The following is a 19,767-nucleotide window of genomic DNA, read 5'->3' on the forward strand; positions in this document are numbered from 1 at the left end:
AGGAGAAATGCTCACTAACAGGGATGTAAACGAATTTGTGCACAAAATTGGGGAAATCAGCTTTTTGTGCGTATGGAACATTTCTGGGATCTTTTATTTCAGCTCATGAAAGATGGGACCAACACTTTACACGTTGCATTTATATTTTTGTTCAGTATACAAGAAAACTGCAACTACTGCACTGGCCTGTTTTGGTATGGCGTTCGTACCATATATCCTAGAGTGATATTTCACCTATTTCTCCATCACTTCATTCCCATTCCAAATAGACATTTCATTCATATGTTTCACTAGAACTAGCTGCTCTCTAAAACATACATCCCTGCTTATCTATTCTATTGTGATCCAACACACAAACTTCATTGTGTGCCGTTACACTACAAGAGAATTCTGTGAAATCGTATCGTCAAATAAGGCCTCTTCGTGTTCTTTGAGATAGTGGTATCGTAACCATGACGAGATGCTGAATGAATTAGTACTTCACAACAATCTAACACTTTATTAGACAAAATAGACCCAACTGACTAGTAGTAAAATTACACAGAATAAGAATCAATCTTTATAGAATCAATTCTAAATCTATGATGAAAATACATTCCCTTGTCAGGGCCTTTAATAAAAAAATAAATTGACTGACACCATTCAGCAGCCAATCATATGCCGTTTTACTCAGTAGTGTCCGCAGGTTGCTCTGCTTCCTCCCCAGAACCAGCAGTGATTGGCTGATCTTCTAAGGTAACGAGTTTCTCAGGAGATTTGGCCAGCCCTTCCTTTTCATCCTGCTCTCCACTGTTCCCATTGGCTGAGAGAGAACTCTGATCCTCCACAGTGTCATTGGTCAGGGTGGCGGAAGGAGAAGTCTCAGCGGGGACGTTGGTCAACACAGGGTGTGTCTTCATGTGTCCCTGTTGATGGAAACACAGAAAAAATGGTATTGGTTAAGTGATCAATTACTTTAACACAGTAAAACATGAGGAATAGACAAAGTTCAAGAATCACAATTTAGCTTCTGTCAAGTGTTCTGTATAGCCATTGGAACGTACGGTTCTAATACGATCCATCCTTATCTTATGCTTACCTTTAATCCACTGCGGCTGGCGTATGCCTTCCCACACAGAGTGCAGGAGTAGGGTTTGGAGGGCGCTGATGCTGGGGTGGCTAGCTGGGAGGACTCTGGTTCCTCTGGAGCCCTATCACTCTCCTCCGTGGAGCTAGGGGTCACTTTCTCACTCTCAGGCACCATTACTGATGAGGTATCACTGGGTGCTGTGCCCTCGCTCTCTCCTTCAGATGGGGCCATTTCCCCTTCAGGGCTGGGCTCCTGTGGGGTGATACTGGAGGCCTGGGGGGCTGGCTCTTGGGCTGCTTTATGGCTGGCAGGGAGGGTGAGCGTGGGGGAGGGGTTGAGGGTGGCAGGGGAGTTTGGGGTGGATTCAGATTCAAGGCTGAGGAGGAGTCCATCTGGAGAGTTGGTCTGGTTCTCTGTGGTCGGCCTAGAGCTGTTAGTGAGCCTTCCTGACCTACTACTATCAGTATCCACACCCGGTCTGTGGACATTTTCCTTCACCTCTACATCACCCTCCACCACAGAGGCAGGCTGGGAGCTGGTCAAGGATGGTCGCCTACTTGGGCTGGTGTTAGAGAGGTCAGCTGGGGAGTCTTGCGAGTCTTCTATGGAGGCTCCAGCGGGGCCGTCGTCAGACTCAGATCTTTCCCCCAGGAGCATGGGGTCTTCTGGGGAGGGATTATGGGTCAGAGGTGGGCTAATGCTGGCCGTGGAGGGGGAGGGTTCAGACACCCCCTCTATATGGAGGATCGGGTCAGCTGCATGGGATTCCTTGGTCGCTGAACCTCCTGAGTTCATGTTGCTGACAAGTGGGTTAGGGATGATGCTGGTCATCGTTAAGGCCAGGGGGTGGAGGCCTTGGAGGCAGGGTTTGGATCGAGAGTGTGTGGTCAGCAGGCTCAGATCGGTGGGATCTTCTTGGGCCATATTTGTACCTTCCTCCCCCTCTCCCCCCGGGGGTATCTGACCCCCCAGGTGCATACGGATGTGTTGCTGCAGCACCAGGGCGTTGGTGAACTTGCGCGGGCACAGTGGGCAGGAGTTCTGGGTGCGGGAGTTGGCCGGGCGGGCGCGGTGGGTGGCGAGGTGGGCCCTCAGGCTTCCCTTAGTGGAGAAGGAGCGTCCACACAGCTTACAGGGGAAGGGGCGTTCACCCAGGTGGGTGGCCTGGTGGAGACTCAGGGCCCTGGGGCAGGAGAGCACCCTCAGGCACACCCCACACTGATTAGGAGACAGGGCAGGATTGGTGGATCCAGGGAGATCCTGTGCCTGGCTGTTGCTGCTCACCGTGGCCCCAGCGTTTGGGTTGAGGCCCAGGGCTGCCATCATCTCCCTGCGGTAGGAGTTTGTGGTCAGGTCGTGGGTGTCCCTGTTTGAGAAAAAGCTGTCTGCTGGGCCAAAGGAGGACGACTGGCCCCCTCCCTGGTGCTGCTTCTCCAGTTTCATGACCAGCCGCTGCAACTTTGAGGTGTCGGAGGTTTGGGTGAAGGAGGTTGTGGAGGACGAGGACGTCTGGGGTTTGGAGTAGGGAGGGTAGGGGAGCTGGGTGTGGGGGGAGGTGAGATGAGAGGTAGTGGTATGGGACCCTGGGGGACAGAGGAGGGCAAGGTGGTGGGGTGAGGGTCCTCCAGGGAAGAGAATCTTGGGGAAGTGGGCCATCTGGGAGTAGGGAGAGCCTGGATGGATGGTGGAGTGTGGAGGGGTGTTCTCATCAAACCTCTGCTGCTTCACCCCTTTGAACTGGCCACCCATGGAGGATGATGATGATGATGATGAAGGTAACACACTACTTGAGGCGCTGGCTGCTGCAGCGGAGGCCCTGTTCAGCTGTAACAGGGAGTGAGCCGTGGACAACAGAGCCATGTCCATACTGGGTGGCATAGGCATAGATGAAGGGGAAGGCCGAGGAGACGCCCCGGACAGGAAACTGAGCGCCATTCCTTCTGTCATTCCTTTCACGCCACCGAACGGCGGCTCCTCGTCTTCCGCCCGGCGCTTCCTGCGTCTCTGGCCTGCGGTGGTGGCGACGGGGGCGGGCTGCTCCAGAGCCGGAGGGAGCAGCGAGAGCGACAGTTCCGGGTTCTGTTCACGGTGGCGCAGGAAGTGGGCCTTGAGGTTCCCGCGGGTGGTAAAACGGCTGAGGCAGACGGGACAAATATAGGGCCTCTCCCCTGTGTGGGAGCGGAGGTGGATTTGTAGTGAGGAATCGCTGCTCAGGACCTTACCACAAAACTTACAAGCATGCTGTGGACGCACTGCAGATGAGGACCCAGCCGAGGAGGAGCTGGACAGCAGCAGGTGGTCTTGGGAGTGGCTGGTGGTGGGGAGGGGCGGGGTGGGAAGCCAACCCCGTTACTGTGGCCGAACGGGGAGGTGTTGGAGGATTTCTCATGGAGGTAGCGCGGGGGCAGACTCAGGGACAGAGGATGCACGGAGGATGCTATCGAGGAGCTCCAAGTGGTGGAGGTAGAGTGTGATGCTCTGGTCCCATTACTGTGAGAGGAGAGGCTGGGCTTGGAGACAATGGGCTGAGGGAGGAGGGAGGGGAGGCAGGCCAGGAGAGGGGAGGCCGAGGATGGGACAGGGGCTGAATAGGAATGGTGTGTTGGGGAGGGGGATCCTGCTGTGGATCTTTGGTGGTTCTCTCCACTACCAGCCTGGGAGGTGTCTTGGGTATAGATGGCACCTCCTAGCCGGAGAACATGCCTACAGATCTCCTCAGTCATCTGCATCTGGTGGATCTGCCTCTGCTGCAGCACCCTCAGCTCCTCCAGGAGCACAGACAGGGTCAGGGGCACCTGGACCTGGCCTAGCCCCGGCACCGGTGGGCTGGAGCCATTCTGATGCCCAGGACTGGTGCTCTCCTGCAGGAGAGGGAGGGAGGAAGACAAGGAGGAGGTAGTGGTGGTGGTGGTGGCAGAGCTGCCCATCTGTGGTGAGGTCATAGTGGTGTGGGAGTGGGCCTGATGGGAGAGGCAGTGGCCCGATGTCTGATTGAGGTTGAGAGGCAGGGATTGCGTCTGCGAGGATAAGGAGGGGTGAGGGAAGTCTGGAGAGAGGGATGAATGGGTGTTTGGGAGGGAGGTGGTGGTATAGGGGGCGATGTGGCTGGACCAGTGGGTGGGCGAAGAGCTCTCACTGGGGAGGGAGTGTCCGTGGAGACCCCCAGGTGACGACAGAGGGGCCAGGGGGGGCTGGTGATCTTCGAGGGAGGTGGGGGACGACGATGAGGACCCAGAGAAGGTCAGTTCGGAGCCCCGAGACGAGGAAGGTGACTTGGATAACAGCTGGTAGTCTATAGACAGAGAGAGAAAAAGAAGAATTAAGTATAGTGCCCCTTCATCACTCTACTCCACCAAATGGAAAGTCCAGTTCCCTGATAACTTCAATGAATTTGAAGTCCCCATAAGAACCATGAAAGGCCGGGTGCAAGGCTACATGCTCTATTGGATTGAAGTGGGGGGGGTCAAAGCAAGTCCCAAAGTCCAAACCTTTAACTGTAATCGTTGATTACAACAATTGTTTCATATTGAAATCCCAAGCTTAAAGTTGCAGTCTTCTCTTGGAAAGAAATGCATTAGCAGATATTGATTAATAGTCTACAAACATACGGAGAGTCAGTCTTTCCCTCTTTATGCTATTATCTTGTCTTCTGTCCACTTACTCTTCCCTGAGCATAACTCTCCAAATGTATTCTTACCACACAAAAGTGTGCAGGCCACCTTGCTGCTATGACAACATGTTTAAACAGACAATGGCCATTTGAGACAACCCATAAACCCCTCTTAACCAACCCCTCACTGCAGCAGTTCACTTCTTTCATCTACCTAGTCACACCCCCCTGACGTCACATCAGGGGTCAGAGGTCGGGACACGCTAAGGGTACTGGGCACTGTCCAGAGGCTTGTGATTGGTCTACTCATCTGACCTTTAGAGCTCTGGGGTCAAATTCTTTCAGAATCTTGAGCACAGAGTGAGAGAGAGAAAAGAAGGGGGAGGGGAGTATGGACAATGGAAGACCAACTGTTCTCTCCCAGAGGGACATGGTGATGGAATGGATGACTATACTAGTAGCTGCTGCTAAATAGTCTAGCTTGGTTCTCTTCACATATATCAAAGTGTGCAAAACAAGTTCATTTAAAACAAGTTCACCTCTATGGAAATGTACCTGTAGAACTTCTAAGAAGTAATTTGTATTTTCTAAGGTGTGGAAAATGTTACATGCAAGTAAGGTGCAAACACTCTGCCCCCCCCCCCCTTCTAAAATGCATTTAACACATCAAGTCAATAGAGTAGGAGGGTTAGAGAGGGAAGCATTCAGTGAGCATTGAGAGGGTAGAAAAGTGGGGAGAACAAGGAGGAAATGAAACATGAGGGAGAAAGGCATGGAGAGAAGAGAATAGAAGCAAAGAATAAGAGATCTTTACCAAAAATAGCCCCTCCAGCCCCCCACTGATCCAGCCTTATTGTTGATGAATAGGGAGACTGTCGTCTAAGTAATGAAAGACCTCCAGTTGTCAGCCCTGAGCAGCCTGTTAGTTTCCTAGAGGACTAAACATCACAGGAAAATGGTCAGATGGATATTATCATATTATCATCCAGGCCACAGGGAAAAGTTTACAGGGCCAGTCCTCAAGTACCTGGGACTCCACTACTGGGGCCCATTGCAGAGCTACACCAGATTGCAGTCCACTAAATTTGCAAGAGCAAATTATTTTTTTGCAATTAAAAAAAAATGCAAACAACGCACAGAAATACACATATCAATATATGCTGATGATTGGTCACCTGAGAAATTACTTTTTTAGATGTGAAAGGAAACATTTGAGGAATTTACATATAAAACGTAACAAAATAAACGAACTTTGACTTAAGGCCTACTAGCTAGCAGGATTTTAACTGCAGTTTCTGCAAACAAAGCCATCTTATAACGTTACCTTAACCCTATTGAACGTCATCATAGTTGTAAATTCCGAACTGTAACTTTGCTTGTTGATTCATTCATAGAACTATGGGAAATATCATAGGGGGGGAAACAGACGCATGCCTTAGAATAAGCATAATAAACTTTTCTCACCGTGCGATAGTATCCGCGTGCCCCCCTGGTCCGAGTTAACGAGCTGCTGCGGTCGTTTCTGCTTCCGGCGTGACATGATTCACGAGGAGACTGAGAGAAGGGGGGCATTCGCCGAATAAATAACACTGGCCACTTTACGCACTTGTAGGCTTCACGTTCCAGAATCCAAACTCACATTTCAGGAAATTTTGAATTTCTAAATGGCATCTAGACAACGGTATAGCTCGTTGGTCCCTTGCATTGAAGAAATCAAAGAGGGGCATAAATCCCTATAAATGCGCCGTCATATGAGCTGCGGAGAGTGCGTGTGTGGCTGTTTTCCTAAAGTAGTCTCTCTCGCTGTCCAAAATTTGCGCCACACCTCCCCCGCTCCCCTATGCAGGCACACACAAACAGAGACACACAACCTCTTCTTGTTCCTCACTGATATTTGCATTTCAATGGCGCGGAACACAGACTCCCTGGTTCTCCCCTTTCTCTGTGTTTTGCCTATTTTCTCCACGCCATCACTAAACTCTCAATCAAAGATCATCCTGGGTGTTAAAATCCACATGAATAAATCAAAGTAGCATATGACTTTCCTTGTTACATGCTGTTTGAACCCATTCAACTAGAATATGTTGATGAGCTTTCTGAGATTTTGCCGAGATTAGTGTGAATTATTTTAAGCATACCATTTGGGGGAATTAAGTGATAGGAAAAAAAGTTGAGCATAAATTAATAAATAACAAATTCAGAATATTAAACAAATAGGCCTACAAATAGGCCTTGCTATTTTTATTTTGGGTAATTTATCATTTATTACTTAACAAGTGGTCAAGAGACAAGGATATAATAATACGGGGCAGCAGGGTAGCCTAGTGGTTAGAGCGTTGGACTAGTAACCGGAAGTTCGCAAGTTCAAACCCCCGAGCTAACAAGGTTCAAATCTACCGTTCTTCCCCTGAACAGGCAGTTAACCAACGTCATTGAAAATAAGAATTTGTTCTTAACTGACTTGCCTAGTTAAAATATACTTATGATCATTATATGCTAAATATTCACGTGGAGGTGGTTCATGACTGTCTATATGTCCACCATTGCCGAATGAATGATTTACAAATGGCTAAATATCAACAAAGAAGTGGTGTGAGAATGTTGAGGCGTTTCCATCCATTCCGCATCAGAACATGCGGTCGTGGAAATTACCACCAGGGACACCTGAAGTAAATATTAAATTAATAGTACTATATTATCAGCAAGCTGGACAGGATCCAACATGCACCAGTAGTTTATGTGTGATTTGAAGTCAATTAAGAACAAATTCTTATTTACAATGATGGCCAATTGTGCGCCGCCCTATGGGACTCCCGATCGCGGCCGGTTGTGATACAACCCGTGATCGAACCCGGGTCTGTAGTGACGATGCAGAGCCTTAGACTGCTGCGCAACTCGGGAGGCCCAGCCTGGAGGTGTGTTTTGGATTCCTGTTAAAAAACGAATTAAGTTCAAACAAGATGGGATGGCGCATCGCTGCAGAATGCTGTGGTAGTCATGCTGGTTAAGTGTGCCTTGAATTCTAAACAAATTACAGACAGTGTCACCAGCAAAGCACCCCATCACACCTCCTCCTCCACGCTTCACAGTGGAGATCATCCATTAACCTACTCTGCATCTCATAAAGACACGGCGGTTGGAACCAAAAATCTCACATTTGGACTCATCAGACCAAAGGACAGATTTCCACCGGTCTAATGTCCATTGCTCGTGTTTCTTGGCCCAAGCAAATCTCCTCTTATTATTGGTGTCTTTTAGCAGTGGTTTCTTTGCAGCAATTCAAACACGAAGGCCTGATTCACGCAGTCTCCTCCCTCCACTTCCCTGGTATCCCAGTTCCCTTGTCTTTTCCAGGTGATGGAGGAGTACAAGAGGAAGAACAGTGAGGTGTCAGAGCGTCTGATGAAGAGGAACAGGCCGTACCAGAAGCTACAGGTGCTCAATGACTTGCTGAGGCTACGCAACATGGTGGTGGGGGACAGAGACACCATGCCAGCCAGGACCCACAGAGTTCAACACAGGTTAGAGAGAGAGAGAGGGAGGGAAAATCAAGAGGAAGATCTAGTGATATACTATAGGCCTGAAACATAACTAGAAACCAGTATGTAATAATACTCAGGATTTCACATGAATTCATGCACTGTTACAAGAGTTAAATGAACTTGTGCAAGCGGATCTCAAGTTAGGATTTGTAATGAAGACATAGTGGAGGATGTATAGAGAAGAGTGGGTACACAATACAAAGAGTACAAGACAGAGAAAGCCATTTGAGAACAGGGCATAATTAGTGTACTGTCTATGAAAAGGGAAAATCAACTTGACAAAAATAGCTTGTTTTACCACTTCCCACCTGTTCCCCAGGGGTGATCAGAAAGCCCTTCCCCCTGAGGAGTCCTCCATTATTGGGCATGAACCCAAGGGAGACATGCGCCTCTTTTCCCTGGAGCCAAGACCTCCTGCCAGAGACAGGGGCCTTACTCAAAAATGACTGAGACTTCAAATTCCAGGATTAGAATGAATAGAATAGACTCATTCTTATTCTACTACTGAGACAATGCTGGTTTGGTACCCGTCTGCATTTAAGCAATAAGGCACAAGAAGCAGTGCTGTATCAGAAATACAGTCACATGTAAATGGTGTAAATCAATTCATACAATTTAATTCTTCCAGCAGAAGAGATATATTCCGGATGTAGTTGTTAGTTATCTTGGTCATATTGCGACAGACGCAAACCAGTCGTTTAAACGTAATTCTTTTTGCAAAGTTGCTATGCAAAAGGACTGGTCTTAATGTCTAAACAAAATGGTTGCTATGCAGGCTAGATGACGTTGTTGTCACTTGCTAGCGAGCTAGCCAACTTCAACTAACTCAGTCACGTCAAACATTGAACCAGGAATGACAGTACAATAGCTGCATTTTCCTTCGTTTGAGTTTTTTTTCTATTGGCATTTACTTGGATATGATACAGTATGTACAGTTAAAAAAAAAAAAAAGGTTAAATAAAATAAATAATAATGACGTTGATGCGTGAATTCGACTGGCTCAGAAAAGGTTGCCCCGTCTGGGCACCGTTCACTATGTATGGTACTAGCTAGCTACAGAGATCGAGATTCAAAAGTGAAACGTTGTTTCCGAGGTCGGATAGGCAGACAACGAGGCTTATATTACCCCCCCCCCCCCCCCGCTGTACCAATCTAAATAGTAGGCTGGAAGTAAGGAGAAATAGTGTGGGGGTTGATATAAATACAAGAGATGATTCGGAAAGCAACATAAACATTATATTCTGATGGAGATTAGGTGATCATGTTAGCAGGCATAGGTGTGTCTGTGACGGCCAATCAGCATCCAACAAAACAGTTTGATATTGTAGTTTAATGGTTGCATTTTTGTTACCAGAAGTTACTTTGATTTACAACTTAATGTTTGCACTTATTTCTCAATAAAATACAGCATGACAGTGTTATTTTTCCCTATGGAAGGTTTGACTAACATCATGGTGAAAGATGATCAACTACATGATAAAGCAAACGTTTAAATCATGTCCACATTGGAGACATGTTTGTTTTAATGTCTTGAACCCATGTCGGACACCATCTTCACCACAATTAATTATCATATTAGTAGTCGGTAATTTACAAAATCCCCCAGCCTCCCTCCCACTTTAACAAAATACAAATAAAAATATTTATAATTATGTACAAACAGTGTATTCCTAAAGACTATTTAACAAACAAGGATCTACTATTTACAAAACTAAGATAAAAACTTTTTTTTTTTTTTTTATTTTTTAAACAGGCACACAGGCTCTTCACGCTCCTTCCTAGCTCCCTGTCTGTCTGCCCCCCCTTTCTCTATCATCCCCCTTCTCTCATTCACTCTGGGGTTTGTAGCTGACTGAGGCTGCAGTCTGAGCCTGGACGTTCTGTCTCTTGCCGTTGACGATGAGGAGCAGAGGGGAGTCCACTCGTATACTGCGGAAGTCAAACGTCTACAGCAGGGCCAAGAGAAAGGAGATATAATAGATTGGAAAATCAGAAATGAAGAGACCCCCTAGATCTGTAGTAGCCTTGGTGGAGTTCAAGTGATGTCAGTTTTGATAATTAAGTCTAACAGAGGGAGTCTGTCTTTGGCAATGTACAACAGTTTAAACATTTTGGCCAAGGGATCCTTGGTATAAGTTTAGATGATGCAATATTATTCATCTCCAATTTTCGTTCTTAACCCTGGCCAACACGGGCTTGGAAGGCTCACAGGGATATTGGGATCTACAGTACTCCCCCAATTATACATTAAACTTCCACATTTTCCCTCCGAAGCCAGGAGATGGGCCTTTAAAATGTTCCTTCCCAGGGCCTGAGTCTTAGACCGTCAGGCCATGCACTGACAAAAATCACAGGAGAGCTCATTGTATGCCATTTAAAACTTTTTTTTCCCTCACTCGAGTTATGAGGACACTCAGATTCAGAGACACCTAAAATCAGTGCATTCAGCTAAAGTAGATAGAATTACATCACAATCATTGTAAGTAAAAAGTGTGTAAAGATCCATGTAAGCTGTAGAGAAAGACACACTAACCTGGTCGTTGTGTGCTACACTGTGGCGTTTGACCTGTGGCTCCGGGATCACCACAGAGTCTCCAATCAGAACTCCCCAGTTGTCTGCTGTGTTATAGACCATGACCACGCAGCATGTTTCCTCACTGTCCACGATGCCGAACGTACTGGGAGACAGAGAGAGACACAGTATCATATCACTGTCTATCCACCATAGCAAATGTACCCCAGCAAGGCAAAACATACAGCAATATAGCCCTTCAGTTCATACACCTTCAAACAAAGGGGCATGTAGACAGCAACTTACTTCCATCATCCCAAACATGCAGAAAAAGGTACAGTTGAAGTCGGAAGTTTACATACACTTAGGTTGGAGTCATTAAAATTCGTTTTTCAACCACTCCACAAATGTCTTGTTAACAAACTATAGTTTTGGCAAGTCGGTTAGGAAATCTACTTTGCGCATGACACAACTACATTTTCCAACAATTGTTTTTAGACAGATTATTTCACTTATAATTTACTGTATTACAATTCCAGCGGGTCAGAAGTTTACATACACTGCTGACTGTGCCTTTAAACAGCTTGGAAAATTCCTGAAAATTATGTCATGGCTTTAGAAGCTTCCGATAGGCTAATTGACATCATTTGAGTCAATTGGAGGTGTACCTGTGGATGTATTTCAAGGCCTGCCTTCAAACTCAGTGCCTCTTTGCATGACATCATGGAAAAGTCCAAAGAAATCAGCCAAGACCTCAGAATTTTTTTTTACCTCCACAAGTCAGGTTCATCCTTGGGAGCAATTTCCAAATGCCTGAAGGTACCACGTTCATCTGTACAAACAATAGTATGCAAGTATAAACACCATGGGACCATGCAGCTGTCATACCGGCTTTCGACTCTTGTCAATCACCACATTCTTATCGGCAGACTCAACAGCCTTGGTTTCTCAAATGACTGCCTCGCTTGGTTCACCAACTACTTCTCAGACAGAGTTCAGTGTGTAAAATCGGAAGGCCTGTTGTCCGGACCTCTGGCAGTCTCTATGGGGATGCCACAGGGTTCAATTCTCAGGCCCGACTCTTTTCTCTGTATACATCAATGATGTCGCTCTTGCTGCTGGTGATTCTCTGATCCACCTCTACGCAGATGTCACCATTCTGTATACTTCTGGCCCTTCTTGGGACACTAACCTCCAGACGAGCTTCAATGCCATACAACACTCCTTCCGTGGCCTCCAACTGCTCTTAAATGCAATTAAAACTAAATGCATGCTCTTCAACCAATCGCTACCAGCACCTGCACACCCGTCCAGCATCACTACTCGGGACGGTTCTGACTTAGAATATGTGGACATCTACAAATACCTAGGTGTCTCGTTAGACTGTAAACTCTCCTTCCAGACTCACATTAAGCATATCCAATCCAAAATTAAATCTAGAATCAGCTTCGTATTTCGCAAACAAAGCATCCTTCACTCATGCTGCCAAACATATCCTCATAAAACTGACTATCCTACCGATCCTTGACTTTGGCAATATCATTTACAAAATAGCCCCAGCACTCTACTCAGAAAACTGGATGCAGTCTATCACAGTGCCACCCGTTTTGTCACCAAAGCCCCGTATACTACCCACCACTGCAACCTGTATGCTCTCGTTGGCTGGCCCTCGCTACATATTTGTCACCAACCCCACTGGCTCCAGGTCATCTATAAGTCTTTGCTAGGTAAAGCCCCACCTTATCTCAGCTCACTGGTCACCATAGCAGCCCCCACCCGTAACAGGCGCTCCAAGCAGGTATATTTCACTGGTCACCCCCAAAGCCAATTCCTCCTTTGGCCGCCTTTCCTTCCAGTTCTCTGCTGCCAATGACTGGAACGAATTGCAAAAATCACTGAAGCTGGAGACCAATATCTCCCTCACTAACTTTAAGCACAAGCTGTCAGAGCAGCTCACAGATCACTGCACCTGTACATAGCCCATCTGTAAATAGCCAATCCAACTACCTCATCCCCATACCGTTATTTATGTTTTTGCTCCTTTGCACCCCAGTATCTCTACTTGCACATTACCACTCCAGTGTTTAATTGCTAAATTGTAATTATTTCTCCACTATGGCCTATTTATTGACTACCTCCCTTATCTTACCTCATTTGCACACACTGTATATAGACTTTTTTTCTATTGTGTTATTGACTGTATGTTTTTTTATTCCATGTGTAACTCTGTGTTGTTGTTCGTGTCACACTGCTTTGCTTTATCTTGGCCAGGTCGCAGTTGTAAATGAGAACTTGTTCTCAACTAGCCTACCTGGTTAAATAAAGGTGAAAAGAATAAATACTGCTTAGGAAGGAGACCCGTTCTGTCTCCTAGAGATGAACGTACTTTGGTGGAAAAGTGCAAATCAATCCCAGAACAGCAAGGACCTATATCCATAGTAAAACAAGTCCTATATCAACATAACCTGAAAGGCCGCTCAGCAAGGAAGAAGCCACTGCCCCAAAACCGCCATAAAAAAGCCAGACTACGGTTTGCAACTGCACATGGGGACAAAGACCGTACTTTTTGGAGAAATGTCCTCTGGTCTGATGAAACAAAAATAGAACTGTTTGGACATAATGACCACATTATGTTTGGAGGAAAAAGGGGGAGGCTTGTAAGCCAAAAAACACCATCCTAACTGTGAAGCACAGGGGTGGCAGCATCATGTTGTGGGGGTGCTTTGCTGTGGGAGGGACTGGTGCACTTCACAAAATAGATGGCATCACGAGGCAGGAAAATTATGTGGATATATTGAAGCAACATCTCAAGACATCAATCAGGAAGTTAAAGGCTTTTGATACTGTTAACCATGAGATTCTCATCATAAAATTGTCCAAGTTCAACTTTTCCCCTGATGCCTTGAGATGGATGAAATCATACCTTGAAGGCAGAACTCAGTGTGTCAGAGTGAGCAATGAGCTGTCACCCACTCGTAGCTATGATGTGGGCGTGCCCCAAGGGTCAATACTGGGGCCCCTCCTGTTCAGCCTGTACATTAATGATCTGCCTTCTGTCTGTACTGGGTCTGAAGTTCAAATGTATGCAGATGATACAGTGATATATGTGCATGCAAAGAGCAAACAACAAGCTGCACAAGAACTCACTACTGTAATGGTCCAGGTTACAAAGTGGCTCAGTGACTCGTGTTTGCATCTCAATGTGAAAAAAACTGTTTGCATGTTCTTCACAAAGAGGGCAACAGATGCTACTGAGCCAGATATCTATGCGTCGGTGGAGAAGCTCCAGATGGTATCCGATTTTAAGTACCTTGGCATCATACTTGATTCCAACCTCTCTTTTAAAAAGCATGTGAAAAAGGTAATTCAAATAACCAAATTCAACCTAGCTAATTTCCGATTTATACGAAATTGTTTGACTACAGAGGTAGCAAAACTGTACTTCAAATCTATGATACTCCCCCACTTAACATACTGCTTGACTAGTTGGGCCTAAGCTTGCTGTACAACATTAAAACCTATTCAGTCTGTCTACAAACAGGCTCTCAAAGTGCTTGATATGAAGCCCAATAGCCATCATCATTGTCACATCCTTAGAAAGCATGAGCTCTTGAGTTGGGAAAATCTTGTGCAATACACCGACGCATGTCTTGTATTCAAGATCCTTAATGGCCTGGCTCCCCCTCCACTCAATATTTTTGTTAAACAGAAAACCCAGACATATGGCAGCAGATCCACAAGGTCTGCCATGAGAGGTGACTGTATAGTTCCCCTAAGGAAAAGCACCTTTAGTAAATCTGCATTCTCTGTGAGAGCTTCCCATGTCTGGAATACACTGCCATCAGACACACATAACTGCACCACATATCACACTTTCACAAAATGCTTGAAGACATGGCTAAAGGTCAATCAGATTTGTGAACATGGTCCCTAGCTGTGTGTTGCCGCTTTCCATGTTGTCTATTGACTGTAGCTTGTGAGGTGTGGAAACACTTTGTTGCTTTTATGAATTTTGTCTTGCTGCTTTTTGTTCTGTGTTGCTCTGTCTGTATGCTACGTCTTGCTTGTCCTATGTTGCTCTGTCTGTATGCTATGTCTTGCTTGTCCTATGTCTTGCTTGTTCTATGTTGCTATTGTCTATATTGTAATTGTTTTTAATAACCTGCCCAGGGACTGCGGTTGAAAATTAGCCGGCTGGCTAAAACCGGCACTTTTACTGAAACGTTGATTAATGTGCACTGTCCCTGTAAAAATAAAATAAACTCAAACTCAAAGCTTGGTAGCAAATGGGTCTTCCAAATGGACAATGACCCCAAGCATACTTCCAAAGTTGTGGCAAAATGGCTTAAGGACAACAAAGTCAAGGTATTGGAGTGGCCATCACAAAGCCCTGACCACAATCCTATAGAAAATGTGTGGGGAGAACTGAAAACGCTTGTGTGCGAGCAAGGAGGCCTACAAACCTGACCCCATTCCACCAGCTCTGTCAGGAGGAATGGTCCAAAATTCACCCAACTTATTGTGGGAAGCTTGTGGAATCCTCCCTGAAACGTTTGACCCAAATTAAACAATTTAAAGGCAATGCTACCAAATACTAATTGAGTGTATGTAAACTTCTGACCCACTGGGAATGTGATGAAATAAATAAAAGCTGAAATAAATCATCCTCTACTATTATTCTGACATTTGACATTCTTAAAATAAAGTGGTGATCCTAACTGACCTAAGACAGGGAATTTTTACTAGGATTAAATGTCAGGAATTGTGAAAAACTGAGTTTAAATGTAATTGGCTAAGGTGTATGTAAACTTCTGACTTCAACTGTACATCTTACACACATTGATCCACACACACAAAGTACACAGCAGACTCAATATTACAGTCTAACACTAGAGGAAGTGGAACTCACAAGGCCATGCGTCCCTCTGAGGCCAGGCTGAACACAACCTTTCCCAGGGCAGCCACCCCAGCGTTGTGACCGTGTGTCAGGGAAGACAGGGTCCGGGGCTCCAGGCTCCCAACGCGGCCTGCGGGGGAGCGGAACTGAGGGGAGGAGCATGGCCCCAGGGCCAACGGGCTGAGGTTGGAGAGCATCGTTCGCAGGCGCCGGGCCTTCACCTTCCCCTGAAGGGGTGACAGTAAAAGAGTAGTACACTGTTATCAGTGGAAAAGCATAGGACTCTGCTGCCACCTACTGGTGATTTATAATTCTGATACACATTTGCATTAGTTGACAAGAAATGTGTTTGTATATTTTATTAAGTTTATATCCTATACAGATCACATGAACTGCTGATAGATGTAGATTGGAGACTAATGTGCCCTGTCCAGTTTATGTATATGAATGTGTGTAAATGTATGTGGGGGGGGGGGGGGGTTCTACTGTTTCTACCTTGTTCTCTGTGAGTGTTGTGAGTTTCTCCAGGTATTCCAGCAGCTGCTTCTCCCTCTCTGGAGGCTCCTCCCACGCAGGGTCCAGGGCCGCAGCGCGACTGTACCCGCCCAGGGCAGACCCAAACATCTCCTCATACTGAAACAGCTGGAGGGGTTAGACACAGGCATGGATCATTAGCTTCAGTTTACTTGTATATGCATTTTTTCTGTGTAATGGAATTATTGAAGTAAGTACCATACGCATATTATAAGAATCATATCAGAATATGCCAACGATAATGTTTTACCGTGGCTCTATTGAAGTGCAGATCGGGGTTGGAGGTTGCTGTTCGGTCCACTTTCTCCTGAGAGAGAGAGAGAACAGATGAGGGAAGGAATTATATAGTGCTTAACAGTGATTATTGCACAACATTCTAATTGACCCACTCCTACTATCCTGTCAGGCTTTGTAAATACAACAGAGTTTGGTTTGTGTGTGTACTCACAGCCTGTGCATAGGCACTCAGAGCCTGCTGAGACATTTGTGGATTCTGTCTGCAGGTGAAGAACAGGGAGATGTAGGCGTTCCCCAGGATGTCTGTCAACATACACCAATACATCATCAATACATCATCCACTATCCAATCATATTCAGTACTAGAGGACGTTTTCTCATACCAACATGTACGTTCTTTTATCCTCTCTTTGGAGATCCTGAATTACAGCCAAACCTATTCACACAACATATATAACTGTATGCATGCTCCACCCCCACTATCCCCGGCCGTGTCCCCCACACTTTAATTCTCTGAACTCCTAACCACTGGAAAATATGAATCTGTTATGATATTATCCATCATACTCACACCAGGAGGTGCCGTCGGTGACGTCCAGCTGTACAGCCTGCCTGGCCATGGCCACGCTCTCCAGCACCCTCTTCCCCTGCTCATCACCGCCCCCTCCTGGCAGCTGCCTCAGCACCATGGACAGACTACGCAGAGATACTTTGTTCTTACTCTGGGACGGAGGGAGAAAAGAGACGTGATCGCGATAATATTAGGATATTATCGCCTGTTTGGTCTAGCGGTTACAGCTGTTGATCCCAGCAACCAGAGACAGCCCCACTCATTAAAAATATTAATAATTTGATATTGGTTTGGGGATAGTTCAATTTCCATGATGTAGCAATAGAGAATAAAACAGACCAGGGTAAACAAAAATAAAGGTAGAAAGAGACAAAGGAAGGTGCACACAATGGGAGATATGAGAGAGTTATGGCTTGAAAGGTTGTGATAAACAGCTGTTGTTTATGCAGGCCTATAACTTGGGCTATAACCAGTTATGAACACTTTACATGCATTCTGTTCTTGATCAGTAAGGTTCTACTGCATACCTTGATCTCAACACAACAACAGTACCACGGCACCGACACCACTCTCCAGTTAACCCGAAGAGCTTTGTGACTCATGCTGTCTGATTTAAAAGCCCAGCTATGCAAATAAAACACATGATTACTGTGTTATCTTATTATCTTATTGCTAACCTGCTGCAGGGCTCCAGTGAAGCAGGTCTTAGCGGTGGTCAGGTCTCCTTTCTTCCAGTACTGCTCCCCCAGTGTGTTCCAGCCCTCCACTAGTCCAGGCTCCAGCTTCACGGCCCGGGACAGGCACTCCCCAGCGGTGGTGCTATACTCCGGAGACACCCCCAGGGAGCGACCCCGCAGCAGCAGGAACTCAGCACTGTGCTTATATGACTCTGGAGGAGACGAAGGGACGACAGAGAGATGATTCTCTAGTCTAGTGGTTCCTAAACTGTTTCACTCAGGCCCCCCTTCCGGCATTGGAGAACATTCCCGCGCCCCACGTCTACTTCTATGGGCACAAGCACTGTTCACATCCCTCTTGTTGGCGTAGAGATATGGTGCCGTTTTAAAGCTTGACGTACATTTTTCCATGTCTAATGTGTATTCATGTGATATTTGAGTGATTCGAATATTCCAACAAAATATATTGGCTAAAAAACCTAGCTGAAAAACGTTATCTGACATGAGCTAGTTGATCTGGACATTTCTGACAAGTTATAAATAGCACTGTAGGGTATGCAATGACTGACATGACAAGAGAAAAATGGATGATGCACTACCCAATTTTGAAATGGAGTTACCTCTGTCGTTTTGGGGGGGGGGGGGGGGGTGACCCCTGCCCCCGCCCGGGAGCGCCCCCACAGTTTGGGAACCACTGCTTTAGTCAACTGACTTTTTCTGTGTGTTTAAAGATGTAACCTCCCCCCAAACGGATGCCAAGCTAAGCTCAGTCAAAACTGTGCTTATGTAACCTCGTCCCCAGGCTCAATTGCTACAGCATGAGACAGCAGGCTGGTGGACAACAACTGTGCTTATATGACTCTGCATTGGAAGAGATGGAGGGACACCAGTCTTAGTTATGCAAGTCTTTGATGATTAAATAATGCATAAAAAGATCACTAGTCAGGCAAGCTTTGTGAGCACTGAATAGAGTGGTAAAAGATTTGTAGCTACACATTAAATGCCAAATGGATACAAAGCGATCATGCAAAATCTCAGTATATTATTTTTTACATGTGTGGTTACCAAATTAGAACACGCCTTTCTTTTCTGTTCTCACCTTCTTTCTCCTCCAGCTTCTTTAGTGTCTTCTCCATCTCCTGTGCCACATCACTCGATTTCCTCTTTGCATCCTCCACACAGTGAGTCTCAAAGTAATGATCCCGAAAATGATACAACTCATCCACTAGTTCCTGATCCAGAAAGAGATCAATTGTTATTGATACCTGTTAAGGACATTAGCTAGGTGCGTGGCATGCAATCATGATGAGCCAGATCAGGTTACAAGAATGTAATTTTGAAATGTGTTGCTATGCACCAAATACACTTGACACTGTTGGTTTCCTTGCATAAGTGCATGCATGCTCACTGGCATTGAGGGATGATGACACAGCAAGATATCTATCGCTGCATATGGCTAGACGTCTCAGGCGCCAATTTAGCTGGCTAGCCAAGACTGAGAGACACTAAGTCAAGCCAAGCTAACGTTAGACAGTTAACTAACCGACAATCAGCTGATGGCTCGTCAGATTTAGAGACAACCAACTCGGTTAGAAGATAGTACAATCAACCACAGAATTTTGGTCGATTAATATGACAGTTGGTATCAGTTGTTATAGTAACGAGTCTGGAGAGCTAGCTAGCAACAAAGGAAATGTGGGATGTAACTGTTTAAATACGACGTACATTACAATTGCGAGGTTAGTTATGGCAATCTATTCCATGCAGTGATAATATAATAATGTGCAATACTTTTAAAATGTGTAAATCATCTTTGTCAGTCGCAGGATCACCATCCTTCTCCACTTCCGCCATCTTTTCCAGTGGTTGTTAGAAGAATTCGAGAAGAGTACATTGACAACACGACACCGGCTGGCCTGTAACTTAGCTGGATAATATTAAACTATTATTTGCTAAACCATTCTAATTTACTTAAAGTAATAAACTCAAGTTTGTTGTATTTTTTTCTTTACCGCATATTGCTAGCTAATGAACTAACAACAAATGTCGTATTGTTGTTGGAACAGACTGAACAGGAAGTATCCCTTTTATACCGGAAATATGTCCGTTTTCAAAAAA

At 45.7% G+C, this 19,767-nt stretch overlaps 2 protein-coding genes across 2 annotated transcripts; both read right to left on the minus strand.

Annotated features, from left to right (window-relative positions):
• Nucleotides 1–484: 484 nt before the first annotated feature.
• LOC115137987 (sal-like protein 4) lies at nt 485–6,816 on the minus strand. The gene is given in 4 exon segments (XM_029674358.2): nt 485–905; nt 1,079–3,402; nt 3,405–4,361; nt 6,144–6,816. Coding segments are annotated over 4 exon segments (3,597 nt in total). The 5' UTR covers nt 6,220–6,816; the 3' UTR covers nt 485–665.
• A 2,717-nt stretch (nt 6,817–9,533) lies between these two features.
• LOC115137989 (tetratricopeptide repeat protein 5-like) lies at nt 9,534–19,743 on the minus strand. Its single transcript, XM_029674360.2, has 10 exons — nt 19,441–19,743; nt 18,749–18,881; nt 17,650–17,861; nt 16,973–17,123; nt 16,613–16,704; nt 16,415–16,471; nt 16,126–16,272; nt 15,643–15,857; nt 10,755–10,899; nt 9,534–10,167 (listed from the first exon to the last, which is right to left on the minus strand). The coding sequence occupies exons 1-10, from the start codon at nt 19,501–19,503 to the stop codon at nt 10,048–10,050; spliced, it is 1,335 nt and encodes a 444-aa protein (XP_029530220.1). The 5' UTR covers nt 19,504–19,743; the 3' UTR covers nt 9,534–10,047.
• Nucleotides 19,744–19,767: the final 24 nt, after the last annotated feature.

Source organism: Oncorhynchus nerka, linkage group LG12 (assembly GCF_034236695.1).
Source record: "Oncorhynchus nerka isolate Pitt River linkage group LG12, Oner_Uvic_2.0, whole genome shotgun sequence".
NCBI classification, from domain to species: Eukaryota; Metazoa; Chordata; class Actinopteri; order Salmoniformes; family Salmonidae; genus Oncorhynchus; species Oncorhynchus nerka.

Coding starts and splice junctions, on each gene's coding strand:
- LOC115137989 (XM_029674360.2), bottom strand. CDS start 19,503: ATGGCGGAAGTGGAGAAGGATGGTGATCCTGCGACTGACAAAGATGAT. Junction 16,472..16,612: donor TGAGTGCCTATGCACAGGCT/GTGAGTACACAC, acceptor TCTCTCTCTCAG/GAGAAAGTGGACCGAACAGC. Junction 10,168..10,754: donor GTGTAGCACACAACGACCAG/GTTAGTGTGTCT, acceptor GCCCTGCTGTAG/ACGTTTGACTTCCGCAGTAT.